The sequence below is a fragment of the Falco punctatus genome (genome assembly GCF_963210335.1).
Source record: "Falco punctatus genome assembly, chromosome: 3".
Lineage (NCBI taxonomy): Eukaryota > Metazoa > Chordata > Aves > Falconiformes > Falconidae > Falco > Falco punctatus.
The window spans coordinates 60281166-60293207 of NC_137582.1; the positions used below are offsets into that span (position 1 = coordinate 60281166).

The 12042-nt window shown below is 37.4% G+C and overlaps 1 protein-coding gene across 8 annotated transcripts in view; it reads left to right on the forward strand.

The window, feature by feature from the left end:
* The window catches only part of PTPRM (protein tyrosine phosphatase receptor type M), a 480832-nt gene that overhangs the window by 101690 nt on the left and 367100 nt on the right, over positions 1-12042 (forward strand). For all 8 annotated transcript variants that reach the window (XM_080378965.1, XM_080378966.1, XM_080378970.1 and 5 more), the window contains exon 2: positions 7685-7807. In XM_080378965.1, the coding sequence (XP_080235091.1) occupies positions 7685-7807 (123 nt within the window). The remainder of the gene's footprint in view (positions 1-7684; positions 7808-12042) is intronic.

The window sequence follows — 12042 nt, forward strand, 5'->3', positions numbered from 1 at the left end:
GTTACTAAAGCGTAGAATCCAAATTACTTTTGTACAGAAGCTTGTTTTAATAATACCTTTTAAAATAGGGTTTCCTAAATATATTTCTATGTAATCCTGTACTTTATTGGATTGAACACTCTAATATTTCTTTTGGTAGATGTGTTCTAATTAATGAAAACTGCAACAGGAATAGAATTTGTGTATTATTATGTAAGCATGCCTGTGCCCTTGCCCATATAATCCATGCCACACACTAAGAAAAGCTATCATTAATATTGCAAAATCAAACACCCTGGCATTAAAAATGCCAGAAATCCATTTGCTCACAGAATGTTAATGTGCACCCATTTTCCCATGGGCCTCGTAAATATTTGCTGATAGAAAAATGACACAAACGTATAGATATTTTTTGCTTACATGAGACTGGTCATATTTATTTTAGGATCCCTTATTCAGTGTCTTCTCTTTTATCCTTGGTGAGTGGTGTCTGTGTACTATGTCTTGGTATCTAAAAGGAGTTCAAATGCATATTTTGAGAAGAAACTTTTTTTTCAGGGCTTTTCACTAGAGTTCCAGAACACAAATTTTGAATTATTCTCAGTATCCGTTAGGCAAGTGTAATTTTTTAGAAAATATTTTATTTGCCTAACTGTGGGCAGTTTTCCAGGGGAAATGAAAACTGACATATATGTCTTCCATAACATGCAGCTTTGCTACAATGTCCCATGTCACCAAAACTGAAATGTTTTTGGAAACGTTTGTGTTGATTCAGTTTCTGTCAGGTAAGTGGAGGGAGAACATAGAGAACAATTATAAATGTTTTATGAACATGTGGTGAGCTTGTGAAGTCTCATAGATAACACTTTAAATGTTCATCCAAAATTATTTCTTTTATTTTTTTTTTTATACTGTCATCACCTTCAATACTGCTGGAATTGGGTCCATGAACTGGGAACTCTAGCATTTTCATACCACCTTTTCCACACATCTTAGCACAATTTTGTATTGTTTTCCACCTGTTGTTCTCCTTTACATCCAGAATTAGTATCTGGCCTTTCTTAGTTGTGAAATACATCCTTTTACCTCATAATTTTCACTCATGAGATTTTTCCAGATAATTCTTCTGTCCTCTACCTTTTCAAAATGTTTTCTGAGCAGAGCCACAGAGAAGTTCTTTAGTTGTAAAATCTGTTTCCTACTGCTCTTTTCCCTCACCCTGTGCATATGCAGACTCAACAAAGTGTAGATAGTATTTTAAATTATATTGACTTTATGCAGCACATGTTTTTTCAGACTCCCTGACCAGTAATCTAGATTACAGTATTATTTTACAGCTCTGAATGCTTGGCTCTAGTATAAATGAAAAACTTGGTATATTTTGAGAGAAAATAAATGTTCTATTTTAAAATAGACTACCCACTGTTGAAAGCTCACTTGTAAAGCCTGGATAAGAATTTTTGGTGTGTGTATGTCACTGCAGATACGCGGCAGCTCTGTGTGAGCTTTGGAGGCACACAGAGAAGAGTTTCTTTTGCTAGCTATCTCTGAGCTAGCATGTCTGGAAAGTCCTTTAAATGTGTAATGCTGTAACACCTTTGAAAGGGCAGGTAAAGCCTTTTTTTTTTTTTTTTTTTTTTTTTTACTGAGCATCTACACACAAAGCAGAATCCAGGCAGGACATTATGTCCGGTTTCTAATGTGTTCCTTAAACTGTCCAATTATGTAGCTCAAACATTTATTGATTTCAGAGAGGTAAACAGTTTTGTATTAGGCAATTTCTGTCATCACCCTATCTTTAATAAAAGTTATATGGAAGACCAGACCTGTCATACAGCTTTAGAGACAGCATTTTCTTTTTTTTTATGTTAAAAATTGCCTATTGATTTCTAGTTTTGCTTTCTCTGTTAGCCAGTTTACAAATGAGAATGCCTTTTTATTTTCTACTTTATCATGACTTACTTGCCCCCAAAGCAGTAATTGTTTATTCTCTGATTTGATGGTTTGTCATCTTAGGTGCTCAGGATCCCATTTTCCTAATGCTGTGTTTCTCAGGTAATTTTCTAATTGTCATGGGATTGTCTAGATAGGATGATTTGCCTGAAATCTAGAACTTTAAAAATGTAAAGGGAAGCACAAGGCAGCATTACTGTGACAGTTACTCATTGTCCTGAGCAGTAACCCTTTGGGATGAACACTGACCCATTCACAGTGTACTCGAGCTTAACAATTGTAGTTTGTCAGTTTTCAGTTATTTCACTTTTCATTTGCTGTGGTATGTTGTCCAGGTAATGTGCTTGGTCTATTGCTGCTGGATGCAGGATATGTTCCAGAGGCAGGGTATGTTCCAGAGGACAGGAGGGCATGCGTCTGGTTGAGAAATGGTATATTTTTGTTTGGGCAAAGCCTTTTTTCTTTTCTTCTTTTTTTTTTTTTCCCCCTCCTTTTTTTTCCCCTCTTTTTTTTTTTTCCTCCTCCGTTTTTTCTTTATGGAAAGATCCATTGCCTAATAGGAGATTAATCTTTCACTGCATTAGCAAGCCCCCTGATATTGACATGTAGTCTAGACACCCAGCTTTCAGATCAGATATCAAAACCTTTATCTCTGTTTCAAAGAATAGCTACATTGTACTTAGAGTTAATCAACATAAACACATTTCCAGTATGAAACTGAAAATGCAGAGACAACAGAATTTAGAATACTTTTAAATGAGATAAGAATACTAATAAAATGTGGGATTCAGTAAACTCATCTTCTGGGTTCATCTATTCTGCCACAGAATGCTTGGTACTATGGCAGACTGGGAACCGCAGGGTTTTGCTGTGAAGAAAAAAAATGTGTTTTGTGCCAGAGCGGGGCCCTTGTATCAGTTCTACTATGCACATATGTTCCCTGGTAATGGCAATGCTAGCATTGATACTTGTAAGTGTTACAAGTTTTAGCTGTTGTGCATTTGGCAGGAGATTTTTGATAGAGAGTAACATTGATCTGAATCTTTGCAGTATATAAGACCAACAAAAATAAGTGTCCAGTGTAACTTGAACTTCTTTCTATGTTAGTTTTTGTCACTTAAATGATTTTATCTTCTATTGGCCTACTTTTTGCTAAGGTATTCTTTGAGAATACTTCATAACAGATGTAATAATTATAGTCTGTAACACACAATACTCTGAATAAAACTTTATTCACATTAGAAATAATATAGTATGTTCTTTATTCCATTTACTTTAATTGGTTGCTTTCATCTTAAATTATATTCCTCATTTAAGCTTATATATTTTTCAAGACCTAAGTAATTTAACCAAATAAAAATAGAAATGTGCAAAAAGGACTACATTTGGACAATGGCATAGTTATATTGAACTGGATTTGTGATGGTTAAATGAATAATTGCAGTTGAAAGAACCATAGGCTGTAATAGACTGTATTGCATCATATGCATTTATAAATTCAATTTCTCTCAGGAATCCAAATATATCTATAAAAAGTAGCATAAGCCAAAGAATCTTAATGGGGTCTGTATCTCTTGTTTTACTTAAATATTTCAGTCAGCACAGAATTCATTCTTTAAAATACAGTTTGTCCATGCAATCTTTAGTGCCAGTATAATAGGCAGGGAATTTCTTTGCTTGATTAAAATATGTAGCTGCCAATATGTATTTTAATTGTTATTATAAATTCTAATAGCAAAAATGGGCAGAATTTCTCAAGTGTGCTAGCTGATTAAACAGCTGCCTGCCTTGGTAGCAGCTCATGTTTCAAAACAGTGCAACAATGAGAGACATTAAAGACAACTGATGATTTTACAGATATTACCAGTCCTTGTTGATGTCATACGTGGAAACCTATGAGGTGGAAACCCTGTACAGTAAGAGTATCATCACTAGAAAACAGGTGAAGCACAGCAGAAGGCGGCAGGCAGGCAGGCTTGAGTAGATGCAATGTAGGGTTTGTTCTAATGGCATGACCCATTTCTAAGGAAATTAATCTTATTTGTAATACAGTCAGATGGGAGAGTCAGAACTTTGGGAAGCAGGCATAAGTCATTAGGACTGTCGATGACTTGTCAGTGACAGTAATTGTTACTTGGCTAATTTGGCTAAGCTTTTGTTTTGTTTTGCTCCATCAAGATCTGTGTTATTCTTAGTCTATAAACTTGCTCATATTTCCAACACCTATATATGCCATGCATGCTATTTAAATCTACAAAAGACCTTCCAAAAAGTCATGGCCATGCAAAGCTTTCCTTAGTGTTCATGTTATTCTTTGTGGCTAGCTGTAGAAAGAAACATGGCTTGGCATCTGTGCTATTAAAGATCTTACATATGCTGGTCAGTTCTCTGGATGGGTGGCTGTACAGTTTGATTACTCATAGTAACACTTGCTACAGGTTAGTTATTAGTTGTGGGTGGAAGTGACTTAGGAATGGAAGAAGTTCAAAAATACCTTTTAAACTCTTCCTATAGCAGATACGAAGATTAGATACCCGTTTTGAGGAAGTTGTAAGATAGTGAATTTACAAAGGTTTGAAGGATGTAAATGGCAAAAATAAAATAATAGAAAAAAATTAATCCTGACAGAGTGATTTAGCAACAGACCTGCCAGAGAAATGAAGAAAAGCTGTGAGAAACAGTCCTGTATTGACAGACAAATGATCTAGATAACTAGAACTGTTGTTCTATTTATCCATGTTTTTGACAACTTCCTAGCTAGCGAGAAAGGGAAGAGCCTTTACTAACCATCTGGAATCACAAACTCCTTCCCTTTTTTCCAGTATTGGATGTTTTGCAGCACTTGGCTGCACTTCTGGGTTTCAGCAAGAAAACACCTTCTTAAACCCTTCTATGCCTTCTTATTGCTAGAGATATGTATGATGTAATGAAGTATGAGAGCTATTCTGTACATTTATTAATCCTGTGTTTGAATTGTAAACCCTGATTTACGCCAGGTTTTATTTGGGTGTATATTTTTTGCCAAGCTTAACTACATTGGACAATGCATAACTTGACGTTTAAATTTGTCCTAATATCATTTGCAGTACCTTTGCAAAGAAACTACCTTTTGCTTCACCTATGGTTTGGGTTTTTCTATTTTCTTTTAAAAAAGCACAAATAGGTCTGTGAAAGTTATTTTGCTTTTGTGTCTGAAACTTAGCTTGTGTCATATTTTATGAAGCTTGAAGTAATATTTATGCAAGTACTAGAACAAATGGGTACATGGCTGTCTAATTTTCTAAGCCTTCCCACTGGAGATGTTGCAGATGTTATTTGATATACTTTATACAAATCTCTTGTATTTTTGAATTTGTTTAACTTCAACGATAACAGATATAAATTATCTCTCTCCTGAAGTGGAATATTAGTTTGGAGTTGCAAGTTCTCTAATGGCTTTTCTGTTCCCACTGGATTGCCTAATTGAATCTTGTGCACTCAAAATTGTACATGAAGATGCAGTTTAGAACATTTTAGAACAGAGAACAGTATAGGATGACCTATATCTAAGGGCACAGTAAACATCGTATGTCTATAAAGACCAATGGCACTGTAAGAGAACAAAAAAGGAAATTATTTGGTGATTGTATGTAAAAGTAATTGCTACTAAAGATTATATGCTTGCAAAGTGCTTGTCATGAATCTCAAGTATACATTGGGACTAGCTATTAGGAAGGCTGGACTTAGGTGAAGCTTGTCAGGTATAAAGAAATTTTGTCTTCTACTTTTTGATAAGGTGTTCTGTAATGCCACTTACAATGTTCTAGGAAAATTTAGATTTTTAAAGTAATTTTTAAAGCTAGATTTTGTCTGGTTTTGCTATTTTAATACATCTTGGCAAGGCTAAACCTATTGTGCCTATGGATGGATAGCAAAGATGATGAATAGCCCTAAATTTAGTTTTGTTTAAACAGCTGCAGAATTTACTTTAGTATGGACAGAAATATCCATGGCTAGGGTTACATTTGTTTTCCTGAATAGGAAAGATGTCACTTTTCACTGGAGTGAAACGTCAGACATCAAAGAAAACAGAGTTTTGTAACCCTCTGTTAGTCCCCTGGTAGAAGAGAATGATGTTGAAACGCTGGAAAAGTTTCCTCTGTACCACAGGAAAAAAGCAAAGCTTTTTTGTGGATAATGTTAGATTGAATTCTGAATTCATGACATTAGATTTATCTGTGCCCCAGCTTGGGATAGCGTGAGGTTTTATTGTTATTTATTTATTGTTATTCTTTTCTAAATTACTTAGAAAAGTGTGAGAAAAAGATAGGAAACAATTCTGTTTCCTTTTGGAGAGTTTGAGGCTATGCATAGATTGGCATTTTGGGATGGATGTGCTGTATTGTACCAGAGACACTGATCCCACAAATAGCCAGGCTGGTCCAGGTCTGCAGCACAGCACTCCTTGGAACATCTAGGCCTTCCCTTATTTGGAAACCAAGATAGAGGAATGGGAGCTGATGTTCCCATCTTACAGCTTTCTTCTGAAATGTAGGTTTTTAGGCATGGAATAGTTGTTTTTTCCTGAAGAATGTTAATCATTCAGTCTTGCAGTGTTCTGAGTTTTATTGCTTTTTATTTTCCTGGTTTGTTTTTGATACCTGATGATTATGTCATAGGAGAAAATTTGTCTGCAGTTCTAAATCAGCTGCTTGACCTTGGGATTTTGTTTTCGTGACAAGAAGGTTTTATGCCCTTTCAAAAAGGATGATTAATAAATAATAATTTGTATTAAGAAATTTAAAAAATACTGTTGTGTTATGGATATGAGCCTGATGCGTGGCCAGGACGAAAAAGCTCTCCCGTTGAGTCACGAGGTTCAGAAAGAATCCCCTTGCTTTCTAAACTCCCTTCTCCGAGAGGAGTCTAGGTGCAGCTAGATCTAGTCGTAGTCTCAGACTTGGTCAGTGGTTTAGGTATAAAGGATTAATATGTACACAGCCACTCGTCAGAGTCAATGTTTGCCTGTCAGAGTCCTCTCAAAGACTTTCACTGAAACAGTTTTGCAAAGTTGAAAAGATAGGTGATTTATTAAGGTGACAGATAAAACAAATTCGGAATTGCTGTTTGATAAATGCAACTTACTGCAACTATTGAGCTCCAGTTAAGAGTTCAGTGCTTTTTGTTAACAATACTTTCCCAGGTAACATCTGACAGTCGGAGGTGCAAGTCTCACTACAGAGGCGTACCTGTTGGGGAGGAGGGAGTTCCAGGCCTGTCAGCCCATCCAGTAGTTGGAGTTCTCATCCTCAAAATAGAGGATTCTAATTGCCAGATTTATAGTCATGGCAAAGTGGGACTAAGTCAATTATTGTGTGCTGGCTGGCCTTTAGCAAGGGTTCTCAGCTCTGGAAGGCCAGTGGGGCCCGATGGCTCAGTACAGGGCAGGGTGTTCAGTACAGATGTGGGGGGTATTTCTGGCTTTTACTGAAGCAACACCAGGGTGTGAGGCCCCTGCCTCACCCCAGGTGTCACTCAATTTGAGTGCTATACCGCACCCACCACGTCTGTTTTGTGAGATAAGCGTGTCACTCAAGTCAAACCCAGATACTCACTGCTGACTCTCAGTAACTTCTGTAATCGGCACCAACAATTCCAGTGTCCCACAATTACACAGCCTGCATTGAATTATCTCACAGTTGTTAGGATTAGAGATTCATAGCCTCTTTTCTGTATGCCTTGTTTAATTGTTATCTTTGTGTTTGTTTTACAGGATGCTGTACTTTCGATGAGCCTCTCAGTTCCTGTGGCTATAGTCAGTCAGATGATGATGATCTTAACTGGGATCAGGTGAATGCACCGATAAAGCCCTCCTCAGGTCAAGGGATGCCATCTGGTTGGTCTTTTATTTTGCTTTGTTTCTCTTTGATGATAGCTTATGTGTTTATTCAGCATTTCTTGAAAGTACTATTGTTAGAAAGCTATTTCATCTAAATCTGTTTAATTGCAATAGTTAGATCTTCCAGGTGATTTTTGTGAGGGATATTTTGCAAATCAAAGGTCTTCATTTGTGTGGGGAACATAAAGGTTAGAAAGTAGAAATAAAACTTGGTGTCATCAGGGAAGGCAGAAAGAAAACAGAATGATGGCTTGAAAATTAATGTGAAGGAGTGCTAGAAACAAGCAGACAGGACTACTCAGGAAGACCCAAAGAAAGAAGGAATAATAAGAGATAAAATAATGATGTCCTTAAAAATTTTCATTGGAAGAGATAGTATTCAGAATCTGTTCTGAAAAAAAAAAAAGAGAATGAAAAAGAGGTGAGAGAAAAAGGAGAGAAGTATGCCAAAACAAAGGGCTTCAATGATATTGTGCCTGTGTTTAAAAGAGTTGTGATACTACTATTTAATATGCTTTGTGAACTGCATACAGTTGGACCAGACTCCATAGCAATAATCCTTGTATTCTGCTGAACTGTAGACTTCGGTAATACAGTCATTCCTTTACCACTTCACCCACACAAATACATAAAATTTGACCATTGGTTTTAAACTATTCTCTAGCCTAAAACTTATCAGTTATTATTTTTTCAGGTTATTACCTAGGCATGTTAAGAATTCCCCCATGTACTGATTTCCATCTCCTGGGGGCGATTGCTTGCAGCCCAGCTCAGCATCTTCTTTGGCTTTTAAAGACTGAGCCTCCTGTGACTATTCTCACCTAAAGAAGCCAAACCAAAAAGACCACTTCATAAAATCACTGACTGTAGCTTCACGGGACTTCTTCTGCATTAGTCTCACAATTTTGTAGAAATCTATGCAGAACACTTAAAAGCATTGCAAATAAATGTCCTGGTGTTCCACATCAATTTCAATTAGTTCTTTAAAGCACCCATAATAAACTCTGGCATTTTTGTAAAATCTCTTTTAACAGTTCTCCTCAAGAAAATGTTCCTCCTTTGTTTTTGGGTAAGGGAACTAGGAGATAAGCAGTGAATCTTTGTAAGTGACCATTTAAACAAAATGAATGCATGCACTCATCACTAGTGGGCTAATAAATTCACTAATGTACAATATGCACTAATCAGCCTTAGGTATCATTCACTTGTAAAAATGTTCTCAGTGCTCTTCACTGTAGATTTACCAATGTTGCCATGTGTTGTGGACAGCATCTGAGGCTGATGGTTGAACTGAAGTGCCGTCTCCTTCAGCACTTCATTTCCTCTGGCAAAGGCAGGACTCCCAGCTTCAAGATGAATGTTCACTTTGCCGGAGTCCCGGCGCTTGGACTGTCATGCTAGTTTGAGTTCATCATCCCAGATAAAGGAGGTTCTTGCAAATTCCTTTTTGAACTGGTTCTTGTCCAGTGTTCTTGACACAAACTGCTAAAAATTTTCTGGACTATTTCATTAGTGCTTAATACTGTTTCTGAAGTTGAAGCTAACACACATAGTTTATCAGTCATCTTGGCTTGCAGTACAAGCTATATAAATTCTTTTTCTCAATCACACCACTGGAAATTCTCTTCCTATTCCAAATTTCATTCGTTACTCTCCTCATTTGGATTTTGTGAAAGCTGTTGTCAGTATATGTTGTTCAGTCTTCTTGGCAGATAGAAGTAGTTCAAATCTGTGTTCTTGTCTGTGATGACCATAGGCTTGTATATTTTTTCATTTGTTTTGTTTTCCCAGGGGCAAGAGTCCAGACTAGGGACTGGTATTTTTATGATGGGAAAATTATATATATATATGTAATTTTATTTATCAGATGTCATACAACTTGTTTCTTTTTTTTCTTCCTGCATTTATAACAGAAGACTAAAGTAATGTTCTGATGATCAAGTAAAAAGATATTAAATTTGGTAAGAAATTATGTTTAGAGTTTAGGGACTTCTATTACTGCCCATAAAGGAAATGAAATATGCATTGGGGGTCTTGGGCCGGAAGATGAACGAGGCAGTCTGAGGAGGGTTGTGGATATTGGTGCCTTAAAAGGTCAAAAACGCCTTTGAGAAGGAAAGAAATGCTCATTTTTTTTTGCAAATGAGAAGCAGTGTGTCTAAGGGCATGATTGACTCAAGTGGTATCTAATTTTTCCTTATAATTTCATCTAGACAGTTTTTTTCCTGTTCTTGTTCAAATCATCATCTTAATGATTTTAATTAACTTTCAGTTAACCTTAGCGAGAGGGTTATGTGATACACTTCAAAAAATTATTTCAAGTAGTTTGTCAGCAGTTTCTGAGCTACATAGTTTAGAAGAAATAACTTCAGATGATAATGAATAGAACATCTTAGATTAATGGTTTGTGTGGAATTCTTGGCTTGAAAGCAAAATGCTTTATGCAACAATGTTGTAATACTAGACTAAAACAAGAACTCTCAGTTCAGTAGTCCCTTGTCAGTAGAAAAAATTAATACACATAACATTCTTAATTTCAGGCAATATGCTCCAGTGAGTGAGTTGATGTCAATGTATAATATTTTGTATAATTTGGTGTCAGTCAGGAGGAAGCACACTAGTTATGGCATCTGATTTATTTTAATCCGCATGAGACCGTTGAGAGCATAGCTGTGCTTCGGATAAGTATTTTGGCTTGAAATGTTATTTCAGTGGGACAAAAGAAATGTCATGTAACATTCATGCATATGTGTGCATGCATTAATGTACACACTATATATTTGCATGTGAGTGGACTTTAACATTTCTTTGTGAGGTCTAGTTTTAAATGAAAATTGTTAAGTTGTATCAAAGAATAAAAAAATGTTTCTAGAAGTGTTTCTTACAGTGGGCTTTAATCCTTGTTGGATTGTTACTGTAGTAGAGAAATATGAAGTTATTGCTACCAAAGTAAGTAGGGTTCTAGTGCTCTCATTTTCTTGGCATATAAGCATAACCTTTAATGACTCAGTACTAAACAGACCCAAAAAGCAACGATGTGTGTATTTCTGTGTATATTGTATGGATTAAATGAGAGAGGTTAATCCACTGCTTTTCTGTTTCAAGTGTCCTGTGAGCCAAATTGAGTAAATGCTGTAGGAAGAGTGGCTCTTTTATTTTCTGAGCCTCTGTCTTCTTGTCTTTCTGTTCCAAGAATGTATGTTTATAATAGTGTTCAAAACTATAATTATAGAAACACTTACTCATTATTAATGTTATCTTGCATTGTCCCGTGGAAGAGTTATAGCAGTTTGATACTAATGTGTTTATATAATACACATTTACAATTACAGCTAACTGTAAACCCTCTAGCTGGGCTCCAGTAAAGATGTCTTAAGAAAAATATGCCCAAACAAATTACTCTATTGCCAAAGTGTTGGCGGTGGGGATGGGGGGGCTTCAGGGGAAGCCTCTGTGAGAAGAGACCACGTGCTGCCCCGTGTTGAACACATTCAGTTCAGCTGGCTCCAGTGGATGCACCACAGGGCATAGCTGAGCTCCTTAGTGATGCTGGTGGCACCAAAAACAGTGGGCAGCAGCTGTGAGAGAGAGAGGAGTGATAAATATGAAAGAAACAGCTCTGCAGACACCAAAGTCAGTGAAGAAGGAAGAGAAGCAGGTGTTCCAGGTATGGGAGCAGAGACTCCGCTGCAGCCCATGGAGGTGGTTCTGCAGTCCGTGGAGGACCACACTGGAGCGGATATCCATGCTGCAGTCCATGGAGGTCCCCATACTGCAGCAGGTGGACACGCCTTGAAGAAAGCTACAGCCTGTGGAGAGCCCACACTGGAGCAGGCTCCTGGCAGGAGCTGTAGCCTATGGAGAGGAGCCCATGCCTGGAGCAGATTTTCTGCCTGGAGCAACCTGTGGGGTACCCACACCGGAGCAGTACCTACCTGAAGGACTGTACTCCATGGAAGGGATTCATGCTAGAACAGTTCCTGAAGAACCCCGTGGGAGGGACCCATGTTGGAGCAGTTTGTGAAGGACTGTCTGCCATGGGAGATACCCCACACTGGAACAGGGGAAAAGTATGAGAAGGAAGAAGCAGCAGAGATGAGGTGTTATGGACCGACTACAACCCCTATTCCCCATCCCCCCATGCCACTTGAGTGGGAGGAGGTAGAAGAGGTTGGGAATGAAGGAGTGATGTTGAACATGGGACAAGGGAGTGGGGTGGGGTGGGGTGAGGG